The 22,716-nt window shown below is 40.5% G+C and overlaps 1 protein-coding gene across 1 annotated transcript in view; it reads right to left on the bottom strand.

Moving 5' to 3' along the window:
* The window catches only part of ZFHX4 (zinc finger homeobox 4), a gene marked incomplete at its 5' end in the record, with an annotated part of 129,496 nt that overhangs the window by 103,109 nt on the left and 3,671 nt on the right, over positions 1-22,716 (bottom strand). Inside the window, one exon of the mRNA XM_082479242.1 lies at positions 22,176-22,678. Within this exon, the coding sequence (XP_082335368.1) occupies positions 22,176-22,678 (503 nt within the window). The remainder of the gene's footprint in view (positions 1-22,175; positions 22,679-22,716) is intronic.

Here is a 22,716-nt window from a genome sequence, read left to right as displayed (position 1 = left end):
CTAAATTAGTAATGAGTCAGTGCCCTGGCTTGGTGTTTAACAGCGCTGTCCTGTTAGGAAATGTTTTCTTTTGGTTGAAACAAAGAACAGATTTCATAACTGCTTGTACTTAATAAAGTTATTAAGTACGTAGCACATTTTTTTCAAAGGAGGAAGAGTGTTAAGACAAATGTCTTGGCCAAATTTCAACTTGTAATTATGTTTTGCCTACCTACGGGCAATTCCCTGTGCAGTTTCACTTGAACACAGCTCTTTTTTTTTTTTTTTTGTTCTTTTTCACTTGCCTTGAAAATACTTGCAGTGCAATGCTGCTGCACACAGTTAAACACAAGCTTCCTTCCAGTCTCCCAGTATGTACGTGAAGATGGCCCTATATGCACTTAGGCTAACACAGAGTGGAGGAGCACTGAATTTAATTAACATTGTTAAAACATTTTGAAAGCCTCTGAATAAAGGCTTTACAGAAGTGTAAAGCATTACCATGGTTCCTACAGTCTATTTATTTAGACTTAATAAGATTCCCTTCCCACACACACGCACACACAAAAGCCACCTTTTTTCGCTTTGCCAAGTAAAAGCACGTTAATAAATAGTACTGATATCCAAGCCATCAAAATTTCTTTTTGCCTAAGAACAAACTTTCCCACCATGGGCACCCTTTACGCCCTTTATCCTGTAAGAATCTGAGACAAATGCACTTTGCTATATGTGGTGGAACGATCAAAAATTACCAACTTTGATCAAGAAAGCGAGAAAGCAGATTCTGCATTTGCCAACCACCCTCTGAAGACACAAGCTTCCAGCATCTTTGAGATTAAGCCCAGGGCACTGCGAGCTGATCTGAATTATATAGGTGAAAGGAGGTTTCCAGAGAGAATCGGGGTCCAACTCACTTAAGTCTTTATAGGCTGAAACAGAGTGAAACTGCAACTAGAAACAAGTTGTGAGAGTTGGAACAGATCTGGGGCAGCAGTTGCAAATTACTCGCTGTCAGAAGCACCGGCTAACGGGCAGACAGCTATATTCCTGGCAGCTCAAATCTTCCAAAAGTCTGGAGGTTTACCTCTCTTTTCTCATCAAATCTGAACGTGGCAAAGCACGGGCCACTAAGTTCTGCGTTTAGAATTAAAGCATCAGAAGGAGAGCTGGAAAATACTGGATATATTCATCTTAAATTCCTGAATTAGTTCCTTCCGTGCCCCACCTCTTGGCTGTTTGTTTTCCATGAATTTCTGTGAACTAAATCTGCTGACCTAAGCAAGGAATTTGTTTCAGAAACAGCTATGTTTAAATGCATACCACAGAACATCCGAGGAAAGCACATCCTGAATGTGTTAACTGAGCGTTCACAAAACAGCCAATTTCTAATGGCACATTTGCAATCAATCAGGGAACAGAAATATACCATGTGTCAAACCAAAACTAACCAACAGAGCACAAAAGTTTAAATGTATTAAATATTGCAAATGACTGTAGGTTGAGCAGCAGCAGCAGGACCGAGCACAATTTTTTGGAAGAGATTTCTGAAACAAAAGAAATTGAAAGCAGCTGATTTGAAAGAGAAGCAACATCCATCCATTTAGCACTCGGCCATATATAAGTGATGAAGGCGTGCTCATCACTCCTGGGGTTACCTCAGCAGCCAAACACACAATCCAGAAAGGCTTATGACTGTGGGACAGCTACACGATGCTGCCTTTGCCTTTTCTACCTACTGTTGAATCCCACCAGCATGACCTCGGTTTACAACACAGCCGGTCTATCCAAACCCCAAGCCTGGCAAGATACCGAGTCAAACAATTGATTTCACCGCCCAAGTCTGATGAAATAGTTGTGCAGAAAAAAATCATCTGCATCTTGGAGACACCCCCACCTCAAGCACAGATGATTCTCCCGTAATGGCCTTGGGCATATGTTGATCAAGAAGGGTGACAGACTAGAACTCAGCAATACTCCACATGGGAGCACATGAGTGCACCCACTGGGCTGATGAACAACCACCCCAAACTGCCCCCACTCCCGAGTCCTCCCGCAAAAAAAGAATGGAGTCACTCAAGAGTAACTCCATTTATTGCTCTCGTGGCCTTCAGCTATTCATCAATACCACTTTATCATCAAATGTATCAAGAGTATCCGACAGATCTGCAATAATAGGCATCCCTTTAATAATGTCTAAGGGATAAAGAAATGCCCTGGTGCCTGTGTCATCAACTGCAGCTAGTAGCACTGATCCTGCCTGTCATCTTGCCTTTAAATATAGCAATTCCACGTGCAGATGTAATGAAGGGACAGTAGTTTCACCAACTGATGCCTGGATGTGCATATTCAGTCAGTCCTAATTTGACTCAATCTTCTGCCAAGTGAGAGTAGGTTAGAGTTCCCGAGTCAAATTCTCCACATTTTTTCATTGCCACTGACTTCAAATATTCTAAAGCATATATATATATATTCATTTCAATAATTAATACAATTAGTTGTGCACGTGAATATTTAATGAGCCTTTCCACTAAAGGTTGAACAGTTTAAGGGACTGGTAATAGGAAACAATATTTATTTAATTGGTGGCTTTTAGGATCCTGAAAAGGAAAGACAGAAAAATCTGTTCCTTCTTGCTACTACAGAGTTTTTCCCTATAGTGATTTGGCCAGATTAAAAATCAGCATTTAAATAGAAGTCGCCAATTCAAAAGAGTAGTTCAAATCTGGAGTGATTACAACGCTTTTGCCTGCCAGCTGTCTAGCGGTCCACCAGAAATGGTCTGGCACTCTCGCTCTGTTTTTCGACTGGGGCACAGGTCATCAAAAGTCACTATTGCCTTATCAGGATTGTTGCTATCAGAGGAAAAGCCAGAAAGTGATATATCTCAGGTACCAGTATCCCTCCTCTTTACCCTAGGACCATGCCTGCGTTCAAGTCATTATACTGGGAGATTCTGCACCGATGCTCTACAGTTAGCAGGTATCAGTTGTCTGCCCTTTCAGCGCAATCTTGAGAACTAAAATTCATTAAAATAATTTTTAAAAATCAATGCACAAATCGAGACTGAACTGCTTAAAGATACTGTTGAACTGCAAAAGACTTCTGAACATTAGAATTAAAAGAAACTGAGGATTTGTACTACGGTGGCTAAATGCATTTCGGTGTGAATTGTACATTTTGACCACCAAGTAAAAGTGAATTCTTTAAAACACGGTAATAGGTTTTGATCTGTATCTACCATTGTTTATTATAATATTTATTATTATTTATAGCAGCATAACCCACACAAGTTCCCAAAGGGTTAATGCAACTAGATGAGCTGAAATTCATGAGCATAATCCTAAACAAGTGAGTTGAAGTTCTATCAGGTCTATTTCATAGCATCAGGGATTACTGCTAGCAGTCTAATCCTACTGAGCCTAAGGGAGGTACGTTGTATTGTATTTGAAATCCTGGCCAGGAAAGAACGGAAGGTTAAATGGGTGCCTTGCTCTGTAATCAAATATCACAGGCACTACTTATCTATTCAATGAACAACTAACGTAGAAAATCAATTAGGAAACAAATAGCTTCTTCTTTTGAATTTTTTTTTCCCCAACAAAAAGAGAGAGTGAGGAGTAAATGGTTTATAATATATGTTTAACGAAACTGTATCATACTATCCACTATAAAATAATTCTACACGTAGACTGCCAAACATTAACTAGAAGGCACGAAACACCCCATAGCAACTGCTGGTGTTCTAATGCTATTGCTTTAAGTGGTAGGGCTATTTTCAAGGCTAGTGTGTATTTGAACACCAGCAATTGAGCATCTTCTCAATGTATAAAGCAGCACGCAGAAACTACGCATACAAAAATATTAACTGACTGCAGATAATTGGACTGTGCTCAAATGAAATCACAAATACATATCCGGTTGTTTGTAACTGAGCATCTTAAATTATGTATCAGTTGTGAAGAGCATTTCTTCAGCTGTGCATCATCTTTTGTTCACTTGGTTAAAATCCCAGGAGTACTGAAAAAGGCTGAAGCTCCTGCTGGTCTTTGTTCCCAGCAGGGAGAAGTCCCTTTTGGTGGTCTTGAGGTTAACACCCTAACCCCCCACCCCCTCCATACCTGTCATTCTGAATAGACTTCACAGTCTGTGCACACAGACAAACAGCCTGACCTGGCCAGCTAGCTTGACCCCTGGGCAGGAAGAAGATCACATCTGGTTATTAATATTGGGACATTAAAAAAATGTAATCTTCAAGGCACTCGGAGAAGCAGGCTGGCAATTATACAGTATGCACTGGATGTCAGTCCGGGAGCATGTTAGCCTGATACTGTGTCCAAGAATGCTAAAACGTTCATTTTGCTCTGATGAGGGGTTTCAAATACAGATTCCCTCTGTATTTCTCAAAGCTGGTAAGAGAAGTTAGCCCAAAGCACTTAAGTCTTCAGCTTATCCGCTCTTACACTTCCTACTTTTTAGTCTATTTTACACAGTTTTATAATGTGAAACATTTGTAGCTGAAAACCGATGTAACTAGAAGAAAAAAGCCATGATTTTACAGTAGAGGAAGGCACCTGATAAATGGAATAAAAAACCCTCAATATTACAATTGTGCTGAACATGCCTCCATTACATTCTCTGAATATTTTACCACTATCCAGACTTTTTAGTTCATTCATTCTAGACTTGCGCATATTAGATTGTTTAAAGACACTTAGGTTATATAATTGGCTAAAATACACAGAAGCACATTTGTACGTGCTTGTGATACACATTATATACATACGCATGTATACAAAGCTTTATATAGCGTAGATTTAACAGTCGTGTGAAATCTTAGTGCCACCAAAGTCAATACAAAATTTACCTTTTGCTTGAGTTGGGCCAAATCTTAACCCTTTCTAAACAACAACACAGACTCTCATTGGGATATGTACTGAGAATATCAAGCCCCTGGTCTGACATCTTTATATAGCCAGATTATTATTCCTATTTGCCTCAGTGGTTATGCCTAAAACAGAATGAAAGACCACAGTCCGGAGCTCTTATATGCTGTATTTTGCTGGCATCCCGACCTTATTGATGCCACATCGAAAAATTTGGATTGCTAGTGCGAACCCAGCACAGGTCCAGCGTCCTTCGCAAAGAATGCTCCGGCCCTCCAAGGCACACTTCTGTACCTGAGGAGCACGGTCTTCAGAGGACTCTCAAATCAGTCTTAGAAGATGGTGTCAACACAATCTCTGTGCTTGAAACCAGACATAAAATTGTCTCCAAGGGTAGCTATTAATAATGCGGCCAGCCCAGGTAGCTTAAATCAGCTGCCATTAGTTTGGTTTTGCTGCAAACCACCATCAAGTCTTTTTTCCTTGCTTCTTTCAAATGGAAACATTTCTTTTCAAATTACATTGGGCCAACACCCAGGATGGGCCTCCTACCAATGATGTGTTCATCTTGTGATCTGTGAGTCTGAAAAAGGAGTTTTATAGCACTGGAGGTGGGAAGTTTCCAGCTTTCCAACAGAATGTTAGCATTTGTTTTTAGCTCTGATAGGCCTTGAGATGTCAGACCTTCAAACTGAAACACTATTATGTATGGAAAAGCTATTATAGGAAAAATGTAAGACAGTTTAAAATATATTAGTCACAAAGTCACAGCGGTGTTTTTTCCCCTTAGTATTAGTGGAGCTTGGCTTGGTACATGCAGACATATGAAAAAAGAGCATTGATACAGTTAAAAGAGCACTCTACAAATTTCTCACATATTTTTCCTAATGCAAAATATGCAGGAGGTTCAAAATGCGTGATAGCTTCCTGTGGGATGGTCAGCATACCTTTTTCTGTCTTTATTACTTAAAACAACACAGCCAACTCAAGCTCGAGACAATAAAACCTTTGTCCCACTCATCCCAAATAATTAGAAATGCATATTTGATAATGTACACAAACACTCACACATGTATACACAAGAGAAAGTGGTTAAAGATTATTGGCAGAAAAGAGAAAAAATACGAAGGAGCTTGGGGCTTGGCAAGAGCGAAATCAGGCTAAGTACTGCAGAAATCACACCATTCCAGACGTAGATGGCCCTGTGAAAACAGACACGTAGAGATGTTGGTAGAGCAGGAAGAAGAAGAATGGGGTGAGGTGGTAAACACCGGGCGTACGTGTGCGCAACTGAGGTTGCAGAGAGTGAACCAGGAGGCAAAGATGACACTATGCACAGTCCTGAGGGAGGTGGCGTTTTGGAGCGAAATTCCAAGCTTGAGGCAAGAGAGGAAATGTTTCTGACAGGTTGGGGCCTTTCAGGGTGGAGGCTTTCTGGTTTTAAATTGTAGCTGCTTAAAAAATGCTCACAAACGTGGAATAATTTAGGAGGAGAAACAGGCTATGGATGAGGTGACCTAGTGTGCATGCGCACAAAGTGTGTCATGGTTATCAATACCCAGTAACCTGTTTTGATCTGTAAAAGGTATTTAGGGGTGCATGTTGTTCTAACAACACACAGTCTGTATCAAACAGGGGAGCTGTTTTGGTGAGAGGGAAAACACTTCCAAATTCAAATCCTCTCCTCTTTTTCACACCTTCTTTGCAGAACAGTCTCTCTGACTCTCCCTTTGTATCTAGCCTTTTCTCTAGAGCACCAGAAACAAATGGAAAAACCCTAGAAATAAACTTTGGGAGAAAAACAGAAACAGTAACCATCAATTTCAGCAAGAAATTACCCAAATAACAGAACTTTTTGAACTGGATAATTTCTCACAGTAGTGACAAACCACAGTAGTCAAACCACAGGAGAGCCATGTCCCAGTCAATTGAGAGAGTTAAGAAACATTGTCGTTTTGGAAAACTCCAGGGTCAACTCCATTCTTGGAGTGGCACTACCGAGATCAGCAATACTACAACAAAGATGGATTTGGCCCACATTCTTCCTTGTCTCTTTCCTCTCATCACCATTTTAATGGGAAACAAACAATTTTTTTAAAGCTTCAAACAAATTCTACAGAGGATAAAAAGTCGCAGAACCAGTAAACCCCCTGTATTTCTCCTGTGTCTTTGCAAACGTTTAGACTTTTTTTTTTAACAGTAGGACCTGTCTAAAGAAAACCTCACGGACTCTGCTCGTGCCATTGGCAGCTGAATATCTTTATCTTCGTGGCAAACTGAGGAAATAATCCTCACCAAAAACTACATGCTGGATGAAAAGTTGGGGGATGGGGTGTACGAATGAGAGCCTGGTATATGTTTTAGCAACTAAAAAAGAACAACTGGCGCTTGGAAACAACTGTGGGAGTCCATCAAGCCCAGAACGCACTGGCACAGCCCAGCCAGGTTCCCTGCGAGGTGAGCACGTGAGAAACGAAACCTACCTGAGCCAAGGGGTCAAAATGCAGGACTGCAGTCAGACCCTACGGTTTGTGACAGCAGCCGCTGCCTTTCTGCCCCAGGTAAAAAGTCACCAGCATCCCCCTGAGCTGGCTGTACCCGGGAGCTCCCCACAGCTCCCCGTACAGGGGGGATTTCACTCTCGGCACAGAGACACTTAGGTGAGCTCGAGCTGCTGCCCTTCCCGGTCCTTCTCCTGGCACATCCCCTGCGCAGCGTGGGGTGGGAAGGCCAGCGCACGCCCAGCGGGCTCCCTGCCAGCCGGGGACTCCCTGACATGAACAGAGCAACCCTGCCCTCCCCCACGGCGGGGAATGTGCATCAAATCTCCAATTTCTTTTGCTCCATTAATGGCAGCAAGGGAGCTGAGCCAAGGTTAGAGCGGGCTGTCCTGCGACTGTGTGTTTGTCATACGTTTCCGTGTTTCAAGTTTTCTCCAATGACTAATTCCCTCTTTAAGAGTTTCAAACAGAAGTAAACTATCCTAAGATGCAAACTGCTGGAGATAGGGAGAACCATTTACAAGTATTTAATTTTACAGGGGCATAGGAAATAAAAAAGGAAAAAAACCCAACAGTTACGTACTTTAACTTTCCTGAAAGGGGGAGAGGGGACAATCTAAAATATTTCAAACCTAATTTTGTGAGCTACAGCCAAGATAAATGCATATTAACATGCCTATTTTGCTTAACTAATTAGCAGTATTACAGGGTTCAGTAGTGACATTTCAGCAGTAATTGATCTTCTGATGCATTTTTTGTGTATTTCAAACTGGCCAATACACCCAGGCAGGAGGGCTGCGCAAGGACGGAGGCACCGAGGAGCCGGTCACCACCTCAGCGTGACCTTGGACCCCGGGATGCTAAACACACGCAATCAACAGGAGCCACTAGCACTCAGCATTTCTGCAAATCAGATCCCTAAATCCCACGACTTTTAGCACTTCCTTCACCACTGGCAGGTAGCATAGCTAATTCAAATTCAGGTGGCAACTGCCCTAAACTAGTGTTTGTCTATACTCACACGGGGAACTGGGAACTTCCTGGCTTGCTCTGAAATTAGTATTTCATTTCAATTTTTGTGCTGACTTGGTGGGGAGGGCATTTGGCATCATATTTTCACATTACTTCACACTACATACAGGGTAACCTAGTTACGATATATTTCTTTCTCTTCTAAACCCTAATGTGAAAGGTTTTAATGTCAAGCAGCATGAAGGCCAGAACAATCCAAAAGTCAACACAGCTCCCACAGTATGAGTTCAACCACTACAGACATCCCATCTGTATTTCATGGTGTACCTTAATAACAATCAATAATACATTAAAGTTAGCACTGAAGAGTATAAAAAGAGCACACTACAAAGACTCTATTTGAGTAATGGCTCAGCCTGATAGTCCACGTGCAGAAACAACATCTGTTTTGCACCAGCAAATGAATATCTGGGATAAATATTTGCAGGTAGATGGCTAATTAGCTATTTCTGTTCTTCAGGCTCAACAAATAGTTAACCGCCTAGTGGTGTTTTCACCCCAAGTCACTACGTACAGCGATAAATGTTGGAAAGCATCAAGAGCCAGCTGTCGTAAGAGACAGGCAATGTGACACGGGGGTAAGCTGGGTGCTTCTTTCCTTCACTCTCCTAATATTAGGGGGAAATTAATTCTTCCATGGGATAATTCAGAGCTGGAGTTCTTCCCTCTCAGCTGACTAAGCAGGAGGCGGCCTAACCACTTAATGTAGGCACCAAACACAGTGGCAAAAAAAGTCACGGACTAGAAACAGACAGAGACAGAAAATGAGCTAGAGGAACTAACAAGCCATTTAACAGAACAAAAGTTACCTCTGGGTCTTCTAACATCAAACCAGGACTGATCTTGCAGAGGGCGTAAAAGAATGTATGCCAGTCAAGACCAGCCAAAGAACCATCAGGAATGCCAGAGAGGTTTAAAGCTAGCCGAGCACACAGGTGAAATTCAGTGTTGACAAATGAATCCAAGAAAATGTATATTAGAATGAGTAACTTGAACCAATCAAACATGTTACCGGTGTCCAAGTTAAATGTAACTGCTCTAGGACACTTGGGCATCAGTACGAATGGGGGCGTGGGAAGAGACATACAATGAAAAGCAACATATTTCCAGCATAGAACGCAATAGGATTTGTTTAAAGCAGATTATATTTTTGGGTGCACCAGGCATGGGACAGTAAGATCACACAGCTCCACTGAGAACAGAGTGTTCAGTTCTGAAATATCTGTATATCTCAAGAAAAATTTAGCAAGGGTAGAAGGAGTTCAGAGATCAGTGATGGGATTAGCAGAAATGTGGAAAAACTGCCACTAAAAGCAACACTGAATAGATTGAAATTCTTTGGTGTATGAACAGTGTAAGTAAAAGAGAGACATGATAGAAAGATCATAAAATAATCATAAAGATTATTATGAAGATATAAAGAATATATAGAAAGATCACAAAGCAAGAACACATGATCTTTCTTGTTCTGTTACCAGATGAATAAACAAAAAAAAACTTAGTAACTTAAATGAAAGACAGAAATTTTTAAAAGATGAAAAATTATATGCACGTTAAATTAACCTGTGAAACTCCTTCCCACTGCATGTGATTGAGCCAAGAGTATAGTTTATGATTTGATGTTTGTGTACATATAAGACCACCCAAAGACCACTTTTTTTGGGGGGAAAAAAAAAGATACTTGAATTCATATGATGTTAATTATTTGTTCTTGAAGTACAGAGGACATACGAGAAGAAAAAGTATGTTCCTGTATAAGCAACATTATTCCATATTTGCTCACAAAAGATTTTTTTGCTCTGCTTAAGAAGCAACTGTTGTTAGCCAGTCTGGAGCAAAGAGATTAGATAAGGTGGACTAACGGTATAATTTGCTGTGATAGGACAATGATTGCATACTTCACCTATTAATGTGTTGTTCCTCCTAAAACAACACTCTCTTCTGTTATGGACAGCTGCTGCAATAGGTGTACTTGACTAACTTTATTTGCGATGGAGTAATTTTCATTAGGACAGGTTGGAAGGATATCTCATGATTACGTGACTCAGAAACAGTGCCAAAGAAGAAAGAAATATTCTTTACACCCAGACCAAATCCTGATAATTTCAGCCCTGAAAGTGCCCATAAGAAAATTATGAGTAACTGGGAGAAGGAAATTAGAACAGAAATGGAAATCCAACCTTTACTACAGCAGACACTAACTTACCTAGACCTTTGTACAGTGTTATGGCAGGTGACAGTAGCAGCCTGGGGTATGTATGGACACACATAGTTTTAAATTCTGTTTATGCTCTTGGGAAGCGTACGCTTTTAGAAGCACACACACCTGCCTTTTTGCTTCCCCCCACCGCACCCCCTGTGCAAGGAACCCAGTCTCCAATAGCTGTGACTTCCTCCCTAACACTAGTGTTGGATAATATCTGTCTCTCTCAGTTCTCATGAGCATGAACAACGTCGGGCTCCATCTCTAACTCATTCCTCCCAGTAACAGACACTCTATTAGGCACATGTGCAGATAAATATAGGCAGACAGAAAGACAGATAGATATTTCTTCACATATGTAAAGAAATTAAGTGGTATGCTTAATTACATTTCTATAAGGTCCATTTAGACTGCCAAACATATTGGGGGCCAACCTCTCACTCACCTCTGCTCAGTTAGAGACACATTTTCTTTTTCCCCAAGGCCATGCTCTGTTTCCTAGTCCAGACAGTATTGAGCTTACCTTCTAAATCTATTAGGACAAACAACTACTAGAAGTAAAGGAGAGACATCTGTTTAGTTCCTGTTGTGAGCATGTGAGGCCACAAAGCCTTTGTGTGTGCAGAGCACTAAAAATGAGTGAACTGGGATACAGGCTACAACTCTCTAACGAGATTTCAGAGTTCTCCTTTTACTGACTACCAGCTCAACTCTCCTCCTTATCGTAAAAAATATTACATATACAACTCTTCAAAACCAGTGTAGCTCTTGTCCTTTGTATACCCCAAAACGCTTTAAGAAAACCTTATCATCTGTTTGATACTTTTGAGGTAGCTGAGGCCACAGAATTTGAGCTGCACAGTGGAAAACTCATGAAAGAAACACCCTAGAAAGACTTCTGGGTCCAGGTGCTACATGTAGTATGTTGAGTCACAGATAATCCCACTTTTTTGTTTTTCAATTGAAAAAAAAAGCAAACCAACACTCAAAGAGACTACAAAGTGTCTAACTGAGAAAGGATTTGCTCTTTCTCAAAAATACCCATCAGGAGTCCTACTAATGACTAGTTTTGAAGATTTTCATCCCTTGAGTTCTATAAGTCACAGAAATTCAAGTATCATGAAGATACAGGTGACACATGACATGCTACAAGAAATACCAGTGGACATAGGAACAGGGAGATAGAGCACATTGACAGCATATCCAATTCATCATTGCCTATAAGACTATCTTAGCAAGTCAAAAACTGACAAAGGATATCCACAACTTTAGGTACAACACCTGTTTCCGAGATGCATCTGCAACAGAGTTAGCCCCAGAGGCCAATACAGTTGTGCTTTCAACTCTGCCCAATGACTCGAGGACACAAATTTGGTAAAATGAGCCTTAAATTATTTTTTGTGGCCGTGATCTTTGTCATCCGAGAGCTGACTCCTGATATATCTCATCAGGGTCCTGACTTCCTCCTGGGTCAAAGATTTTGAGTCACAGAAGTTTCTGGACAAATAAGGACATAAGGTTTTCAAAAGCACTTGCAGTTTGGCCTCGTTTTTTCCACGAGCTTCATTCTTCCTAATTTCCAGTCATTCATTAGCTGAATACATATCTGCAAATGCCAAAGGGTGCTTCCAAAATAGTAACATCTAGATACTAAAAGCTGTCTCATTTCAGTAGTAAAGCAAGCCTTTTTCCATGCTCTTATCACTAGCAGACACAGAGCAAGAATACCAAGAGCCTGCTTAGACTTTGTTTCATTGTTATAGCTGTAAAAAATATCAAGGTTCTGGTCATTCACAAAGTGTTTATTCAATTAGAAAACTTCAGTATTTTTGCCTCCATCTATTTCTCAGAGAGTGAGTTTTTGTCTAGGTTACACAGAAAATAGGAATGTTGTTGCTTGAATGGAATGAAGTTGCATCAGGGGAAGTTCAGATTGGACACTAGGAAAAGGTTCTTCACTAAGAGGGTGGTTGGTCACTGGAACAGGCTCCCCAGGGAAATGATCACAGCACCAAGACTGCCAGAGTTCAAGGAGCGTCTGGACAATGCTTTTAGTCGTATGGTTTAGTTTTAGGTAGTCCTGTGAGGAGCAGGGAGTTGGACTCAATGGCCCTTGTGGGTCCCTTCCAACTCTAGATATTCAGATTCTATGATTCTGTGAAGAAGTGCCCTTCCTTCTCTTTTGCCATTAGGACCCAGAGTTTTGAATTTAGCATAAGGATAACATCAGTCACAGCTGGTATGATACTTGAGCCAGATGCAACTTTTCAGGATTTCACATGGAAAACCTCTTCAGTGTTAATAAAGTAGTTTGGAGACAACTGACCTCCCCTGCTCTCCCAGCCAAGCACTGCTATAGGCCCAATCACAAGTTTACGATGTCAATGGAAAAATTCCATATGTGTCAAACAACTTGAGAACGAGATGATATAGACCATTGGAAGTGCTTGATGAAGTCCTGGTAAGAAGAGTTTCCACTGTAAACCTTTGTTTTAAACAGGGTGATCACAACAGGATTGATCTTGAACTTTCTCTGAATAAGAGTAACCTATTTCTCTATAAAAAGTTTGGGCGCAAACTATCCCTGAACAGCTGATTCTGTGCTACCTTTATGGGTAGAGGTGGCTTTATGGTTCCCTCCAGGAGCAGTGCAAGGAACTGGCTTATGTTCTTCTTCTTTGGGAAAGTTTACAAAGGAGGACAGAGATTACAAGTAAACGCTCTTCTTTGGGCAGACTCCTGAATGCTGTCCCTACATGCTAGGTTGCCCGCACACAATCCAGCAATAAACCACTAGTTATACAGTCATGTATTTTAGACATGTGAATCATGTTAACAGCATGGTTTGATTAACATTCCAGGATAACAGTTTTAAATAGAAAAAATGACATTTTTTGTTAGGCGACTCACGTGGTCAAATATCCACTCTTGGAATAAGATTAATATATTACCATTCATGGCTCCCATTAGCAAGAGTTTCCTATTCATGCATATAAGCAAGGAGTATTGCTCATACCCTTCATATATGACAAAACCATTTTTTTCCCCGTTTTTGTCACTGCTACTGCAGTAGGATGCCCCAGGCATGGGAATCTGCACACTTCATCATTCAAGGACTACCTTTGCTCAATTTTTGTTTCCTTCAATGCCCCCTGCCTTTAAAAGCTAAAGATTATCTTAATGCCTTCCCTCCCACAGGGAGAGTAGCACATAGAGTTTCCCCTGAGGCTATGGCGCACAATACTCTCTGTATCCGTCTGCTGCAGAACTGCAGGGCTGGCACCTTCTGCTGCAGACCGAGGGGGTCATTTCCACGACATCCTCCTTCATGGCTGTCCACGAAGCGAAGGCCTTGCGGTTCTTAGCAAAGCTTCACTTTCTTTATAGATCGGCACGAGGAAGTACGACCATCATTCTGCACTATCTGCCTGTATTAAGCACACCAGCCTAACACACAGATCACCAGGGTCAAAAAATATCACAGGCTACCGCTTGTAATTTATGTTTTATTAACATAAAAACCCTACCCACATTTAATGTAATTACTAGCCATTTCCTGTTGTACTGTATTGTAATTTGCCCACAAACATAGACATGGAAGTTCATCCCATAAAATATGTCTCCTGCATTGTGCCCGATTCCTGCTAACACCATCAGAATTGGTATTGCTCAGCAATTCCCACCAGCCTCTTCTCCATCCTTCCTTACAAAAACTGAACTGGAGCATTGCTCCAGTGGTACCCCAAAAGGGAAAAAAAAATCATATGCAGGAAATTAATTTGTCTGTCTAGCAAGATAGAAACATATAGAGCCAATACAGTCTCAAGAGCTGTGTATGAAACTGCTCAAAGCTCAGCCCTGTACGTGTGAGGTCCCTAAGGTTTTATTCCCATTAACCCTCCTATAATTTCCCAATTCTGGCATTTTGTCTGGATGGACTGACAAATGCATAGACCAAGGGCAAGTTTCTCCTAAATCACTTAGCAAAAGCAATAGCAAAGAATCACAGAATCAGAATCACAGAATCACAGAATTTTCAGAGTTGGAAGGGACCTCTAGAGATCATCTAGTCCAACTCCCCTGCTAAAGCAGGATTGCCCAGAGCACATTACTCAGGACTGCATCCAGGCGGGTCTTGAAAATCTCCAGGGAAGGGGACTCCACAACCTCCCTGGGCAGCCTGTGCCAGTGCTCTGTCACCCTCACCGTAAAGAACTGTTTCCGTGTATTTGAAGGACACATATGCATGTCAAAATCTAACTTAAATATAACTTTCCTGTCATGTCTCAGTCTGGTGGGGTTTTTTTTTGGTTTTTTTTTTTTTTTTTAGTGCTCTTTCTTAAATACATGGAAGAGATGGTGGAGAAAAATCCCACCTGGGAGAGTCTGGTAAACAGTAATTACAATTTTAGAGAAGACACCTGTAGTGAGTTGCGTAATATCAGCTAAAATCTCCTAAGGGTAACAAGAAAATCTATGTTGCAAGGCTGGGAGGGAGTGGCTGCTAAATCCATAGCTGCAATCTATTTATGCACATATACACATGCACTCACATTGACATAATACTCTTACGTACACTATACACTGCATCTCTACTTTCAATCTCAGTCAGAAATAATTACATATTTCTCTTAATGTCAGAATGAAAGAACTCCAGGCACAAAAAACCAGCTGTTACACAGCCATTTTGTGCGCTGAGCACGCTGAATAAATGAGGCTGATCCTTTTTATGCTGCTTTTGCTCTCCTCCTTGCTCACTCTTCCAGCTCGGCAAGAGGAGCTACGAGCTCGGGCCCCACTGGGCGGGCTGACCATCGCAAGTCGTGTCCCAAGAGTCTGGCGCAGCCTCCTTCCGAAGGGTGGCCTTATACATCCTCACCCAGGACAGCACGCAGACTGGGCTCCTGGACAGCATTTCCAGGGAAGAACACGGGGATTCTCTAAAGCATGATTTTAGAGTACCTTTCTGCTTTAGCAGCGTACCATAAGCTGAACACAATGCATGCTTTTTTTTATTATTTATTTATTTATTTTTAACGAGGACCGTTATCTAGGACTATCTGAGAGCCAGGCAACATCTGAATATCAAATTAGATACACATGAAATATAATTCTCTACTATTGTATTTTAAATTTAAAATAAAAAATAGTAGGTTTGAAATTACTATTCCGCTAGCCTACAACTTGGTTTGGTTTGTTTTTAAATAAAGGTACTTGTCTATAGTGTATAGGTATATACAGTAGGCATATATGTTATGTATAGCTATGCATAGCTGACTACATAAGGTGGTATGTGAACATTCGTTTCTCTTTATACATGTAAGCACAACAGCGTAATCTGAATTACAGTAACTAAAACTTGCAGTGAAAATTGAATTTCACAAAACATTTAAAACCTTAAATGAACATAAATCTGAAAGTACTACAAAAATTGAAATATTCTCTATCGTAAGGTTTATGTTTAGCAACAAATTAGAATAACTTTTCTTTATCACTGAAAACAGCTTTCTTCACCTAAACAAACAACAAGAATAAGATTAAGCAAAACATGTTTTGGCTCCTCTGATGTGCAGACATATTCCAATTTCCTTTCCACAATGATTTTTATGCAAATCAATGCTGCACAATCTCCTGACCTCTTTTACCATCATACTGGGACAATGACAGTTCAATAATTGGACTGGCATATATATCTAGGATATTTGATTTTAAATTAAAAAGTTAGCGCAGGACAACTGAAAAGAAAAGAATGTGACTTTCTGTTCATTCCAGGCTGACCAAGTATCAACATTTCATGCCAAACAGAGTAAAGCAAACAAAGTGATGGGGGCTGTTAGTCCATTCGTCCCCGTATGCATATACTTCACACCCCCCACCTCAGTTGTTAATTCCTAACAACGATGCTTTCATCCAGAACAAGGATAATGAGAAAAGCCCAAGCAGTGTTCCTTGGGGAACTGTTACACTAAAAGTTACCTAAGGACTAAATCCCACTTGTGCCTCCTGCACGTGATAAAGATGAGTAAAGCATTCAATACCCCGGTTGATTTAAAATCCAAATATGCAAACAGCATTACGGAATCCAGACAGACTATTCTGCTTCGCTGATGACAGATGCAGCGAAAAAGCTAGTCTAATTAAGCTTTTGACTTTGAACCAGCAGAGAAGTGGACACCTCGCTCTAAAAAAAGCGGTGCATAACCCCAGCTGAAGAGCAGGTGCTGCACGGTATTTGCATTTCCTGCAGAGGATGCTAGCTCGCAGGACCAAGCAGCTGACCGTGAAAATTCTTGGCCCTAAGTGACCCAAGGACAGACTATAAATCCATCCTATAAAATATAGTAAAAGCCCCGTTTGTTCTTCCACTCTTTCAATATGTGATGTTATACATTCGTGATTATCTCATTTTATTGGGCTCTTTAGAAAGCTGTTTATGATCATTTGTGGACAAAACAAAGGCTCATTGTAAACTCTTTTTTTAAATAAGTTGGGAGGTCAATATGAAACAAAGGGCACCACTTTCATGACTGCTACATGCAAGCTATGCTTGTGTGTGTAATATTACAATGCGTTTCAGCAAAGGGATAGAGTCCTAGCTAATTACAAAGCTAACATATAATAGTATTGCATTAGCAGCCCAAGAAATTCCTATTGAATTGCATATATCTGAAAACAGAAAGGCGTGCTTGTGCTGAAACTTAATTATCTTGGCAAAAAAACTGTGAGGGCCGGATTCTCCGAAGACATAAACACAAAGCTCTGCTTTACACTCCTGAGGATCTAAGTCTTTGTTTATTCAGATAACCTCCATCAGACGAAACTTACCATTTGGATTGACTAATTTCCCATATTATTTATGGTATCTACCGCTAAGTAACACAATTACTACTCGGTTTGTGAGTAGGAAAAAGAATACTGCTGATCTACAAATACAGGGTCTGACAGAGACAATCGGCATGCTCTGCCAGGTTAAAAATGTTAATGCTGTTGCATTCCACCCTAGGCAAAGAAGACAAGCCTTTTTTAAGGAAAGTTCTGTCTGAAATTCTTTTTTATGGGTTCAAAAGTAAAATATTATGGTAAAAAATGAATACAGCTTTGTTTGTTTCTTCAGTCATCGTTAGCAATAGACATAAGGGTATTCTGTTTTGGAGCCCATATGGAAAGATCATCAACACTTTCTGGTTCTGGGTCCTTTGCCAAAATACCATATCCCACATGCCTTTTACCTTAAAACATAAAAGAAAAGGTGTTGTTCTGGTCAAATAAAGAAATAATTTTTACTAGCATACGTCTAATGTTAAAGCTGCCTAAATCCTGCCAAAGACATTAAAACACCATCTGCAAAACAGATTTTCATTAAATTGATCAGTTTAAAGTTAAGCAGCTAGGCAGATGATGCTTTTGAGCCAACCTTTAACCTTTAACCTTCTTAAACTGAAATCAGGTCACTCCTTTCGGGTAATATCTTTGCCGTTTGAGAACACAAGAGGTAAAGCGATCTATCCAAATTGAGCTGACAATCATAGCATTAATAGTGTTATGGATCAATATTTTGTCAATAAAGGGAAAACCAAGGTAGTTTTCACACAGCTGAGTATTAGTCTGCTAACTGCTGCCTGTCACTTCCCCTGAGCTCCTAAACAGTTGCACACATAACGTAAACTGCAGCAAATAGCCAATATAAAAGTAATGTCTATTAAAGCTATTATCAGCTAATGGAATACTATTTTTGATAGACTAACTTCAAATATTTATTTGTGATTAGAAACGGACGGTGTCGTTCAGTTACTTGGTTAAGTGAAACGTCTTTTCAGCCGCACCAGTTTGCTTTGCAAAAAGGCTACCCTCTGTTTATTTATTTATTAAAAGTATCTGGAAACGATCTTATGAGCACAGGACACGGTATCTGTGGTTCCCTGAATCAGAAGCTATTTCACTAAGCTACAAAATGGCTTCCTTAAGAGCAGTCCCAGCTATATGTACTTCGTATCCACAGAGACGGATCGTTGTCCTGCCTCAGCTTCCCAAATCTGCAGAAGTTGGATGCTTCCTCCCGCAGAATGGAAATGCACTCTGTTGCTATAGAGGCTTTCTCTGTTTACTTGTGGCGTCACTGAATGCTTCTTGATGGATCCTGCGAAGGACTCGCAACACTTCTGTGGTTTAATTTGCTACTATCGAGCTCCACGATTCCAAAGGCAAGTCTTTGGGAAATTCCTTTCGGCCAAGCTGAGTTCACTCAGGGTAAGGCCATCCTTGTTCTGGTTCCCAGCAGCCGCGCTACCGACACCATCTGAATACTGCACTTCTGTAAGGAGCAATCAGGCCGTTTCTTTTTTAAATCTCTTAGGAAACAGCTAAAGGTTTCACTTTGCCACATTTAGAATCTAACTCTAAAAGTGACATTTCAGTACTGCCTAAAATTATACAGCTTGAGAAGAGAAGCTCTGATGTTCACGGTCGCTTTAAAAGCTACGGGTCTGAAAAGACATCCTTTTATTCCATCAATAGTTAAGCACAGGAAAGGAAATCAAGCTGTTACGGCAACATTTATGAAAAGAAAATTCACAAAACAATAACATTTAAATAAATATAAATGACTAAAAACTTTGAGGTACTTGACAAAGCAAAGGAACAAAGTCACAGATTCTTTTTCTGTGCTTTCAGATGGTTTTAGCATTAAAGTTTTTATTGCCAAACCATATTCACAGCACCTTAATTTTAAAAGAGTTAGAGGAGCTGCTTGAATATAAACACAATTCATGAATATTCGATATCGCTCCCAAGGCATATATCTATTATTCATACAAATTAATGTTCTTTTTTTCCTTAGGTGCTCTAAAAGTTTATCTGATGTATCAAGAGAAAAAAAGTTTACAACTCTCTTGGTGTCAACAGCTTCACCAAGACCTGACAAAACTATCAAGTCTGCTAGCAGATAACTTTACGGACTGTCAAAATCTCATTTATTTCCACCTCCAGGCCTGAATGTACACCCACAATTAAAATTAAAGTTTTCTGGGTGACGTACAGAGGCATTCCATTCTGTTATAAAGCATACACATCTGGAACACTTTAGTTATTTGGGACACATTGTAGTATTGCCAACTACAAATCTTAAAAAATAATACAACTAATACCCCAATTGATATTTTAAATAAGTCACTCCTCTCCTTCAAATTAGCCTTAAAATGAGATTATATAAAAATAATGTGTGCAGGCGTACATGCTATCTGCTTTCTGAGAGTTGTTAAGCTTAGTGGGGTTCAATTTTCCAAGCTTGTCTAAGAAGCCATGAGGGACAGAAACTTTTTAAAAAAGCCTATTCTCCCTAGCAATCCCATGGACAAGTCTTTAAAAATACATGTATCAGGAGACTTGCAACCCTATGGTTACCAGCAGTACACTCTCAATTGCCCTTCTGTAGGATGTGAAGCTTAGAGGGTGTCTAAGAGCTTATGCGTTCCTTCTCCACTGGGATGTCTTTCACCCTAACTGATGCAGAGACTGAACTTAAAAGGTCAGCGATGGTCATTCGCCATGTGTGATAGCTGCACCACATAGGCACTACTGAATTGCTCGACCTGACAAACCAGGACCTGGCAAAGAAGCAGGTTCAGCGGCAAGACGCTCTTAGTGATGAGAGCTAAGAGCTCAGGCTCGCTCCCTTAGTACGCTAAATCGAATGTTGTGTAGGACATGCTGCAAACCCAACCGTATTTGATGAAGATTTCTCTAGAGATTGGGTTGACCGAGTGGAGACAGTGCTTTTTTTGAGATCATTTGTACCTTGCAAATCCATAGCTATGCCTATAGCTATATTTAAAAAATAAGCAACTGACATCTTATTTTCAACAGCGTCCAAAGCTTTGGCAGTGAAGCCATCTTGAGAAAAGCCCTCTGCCTTCCCATCTCCCATTGTGTCATTCCTATCTGTGACATGGTTTGCAGCAGCATCCCCCTGAATGGTAGCATTACAAAAAAAAAAAAAAAAAAAAAAGAAAGAGATGGGGACCAACCATGTTTAACCTAGATCATTCAAAAAACCTGACTTAGAGTATGGCTCCGCAGTCAGCGGAACTGGAGGGAGCAAGGAACCTCTTCAAGGATGACAGGGAGCAGGAACTTCTGAAGGCAGTTTTGCTGCTGAGGCAAGTTACCTGTGTCACTGTACTCCCAGCTCTTTTGGCACTTTTCAAAACAGGACTTTGGATCCTTAAAAAAAAAAAACAACAAACAAGCACAAAACCCCCACCTCCCTAGAGTTAAGGAAAAATGCAATTTAAATAAAAGATATTATTAAACTAGCAGAGCAGCCAGCATTGCGGGGCAATATAATAGACCCAGTCTTGTGTTACTGCCATTTTTATCCAGAGCAGACCCACCTAGGTTACAACTATCTGGTTACAAAATTAAAATCCATGTTAGCGCCTGGGCACCCCGTGTTAACTCAGAACCACCATTGGAACATGGTTGAACCCCCACAAAATGTTATTTCTCGCTTAAACTAGAGGACTGCTGAGGCTTTTCTGTATTTGTTCCGTGTGTACACATTTTCAACATGATTAGAAAACCAGCATAGTTGCTGTAATCAGCAGATGACTCCTGATAGTTTAGTTATCACAGATTTCTAGTATAAATCAATAGATAACACTTGCAAAATGGATTTTCTAATCATATTTAGAGCTTGTTACAGTGACTAATGGTTTGCAATATTTCCTGAATTTTTATATCCCCTAGACAAAAGAAGTTTTTAATAAGTTACAAAGTTATTCATCTTGGAAATGAATGTGATATATTTTGTACTGAACCAAGACAATCAAGCCAATCCAGTAAACACACTGCAGAAAATAAGTTACCCCGTAATTAGGGTTTGGAAAAAGTCATGACAAGTTGTGTAATAAATGGTATTCATCACTCCCACATATTCATTATATCCACATAGTTTTTTCCAGTAAAGATAAAAATACAGTTGCCATTCTACTAACATATTTATCTACACCACACCCTTTCATGTTTGTGAAAAATCATTATTGGCTTGGAAAAGAAGGGCAGACAAAACGATGACAGTGCTTACTTTTGAATATCCTTGGTAATAATAGGGCATGTTTCGTGTGCTTACTGAAAATACCGACATAAAATAACTTGGCTGTGATCGATTATGGTTGCAAACAAATACATATGCCAGAAAGTGACCTCCTTCCCTGTGCACGGTATGGAAAAATCATAATTTTCCATAACGTCTGTCAAGCTTCTGATCAAAATGTGACGGACAAAGTCGAAAAGATTATAAAAGATGTAAAACTCCTCTAGCCATTTATCATGAGAGAACTTTTTAAAAAAAACCCTCTTACGTTTTTTCCTGTGTTCGCATCCTAAAGGGGCCCTCAGGTGAATCAACACGACTCACCGGGAGCACTCCTCCCCGACTGGCCCGCATAGTTTTTGTTCGATTATACGCACGTTCAGTAAACATTTATTCTGCTGATTCATCAAAGTCTTGTTCGATTAGCACCGAAACAGTTAATTTCCTAGTCTACTAGGTGCCGACCGAAATTGCTGTCACCGGCTTACCTTGTACAGTTTCAGGGCTGCCTCGTGCCTGTGATTGGTAGTATGTAAGCGCAATTTATCCACGCTGTTGGTGTAGTAGTCACAGGCGTTACATTTTAGGTGAACGGGGTTGCCAATGGCAATACACTTCAGCCTCCACTCATTAGTTTTGCCCCCTTCTTTAATGTGAGCCACCAGTTGATATTTCTGCATATGTTTGTCAGTCTTGCAGTGGAGCTGGAAGTTCGCTTTGAGCTGAGTGTTGTAGTTACAGAGCTTGCACTGGTAGATGTCTCCAATTACAGCCCTCCACTCCTCTTCGGGGAGCGAACGTTCGCTGCTCACATGCACACTTAGGGCCTCCAGGCTGTCAGAGGTGAATTTGTTGCAAACAGCACACTGGAATAGCTTCAGCGCTGGGTCGCTGATATAAGGTGACAGCTCTCCTGCAGTAAGGAGGGACAGGTCATCACCCATTAGCTGACCACTGGCAAGCCGGATTTCAGGCGGCAGCTCATTATTTACTACAGGGGGGGAAAAAAAAAAAAAAATTAAAAGGGAA

This window comes from Vanellus vanellus (genome assembly GCF_965231255.1).
Source record: "Vanellus vanellus genome assembly, chromosome: 2".
NCBI lineage: Eukaryota > Metazoa > Chordata > Aves > Charadriiformes > Charadriidae > Vanellus > Vanellus vanellus.
Note: the sequence above shows the minus strand (reverse complement) of the source record. Positions and strands in the feature narration are given on the sequence as shown.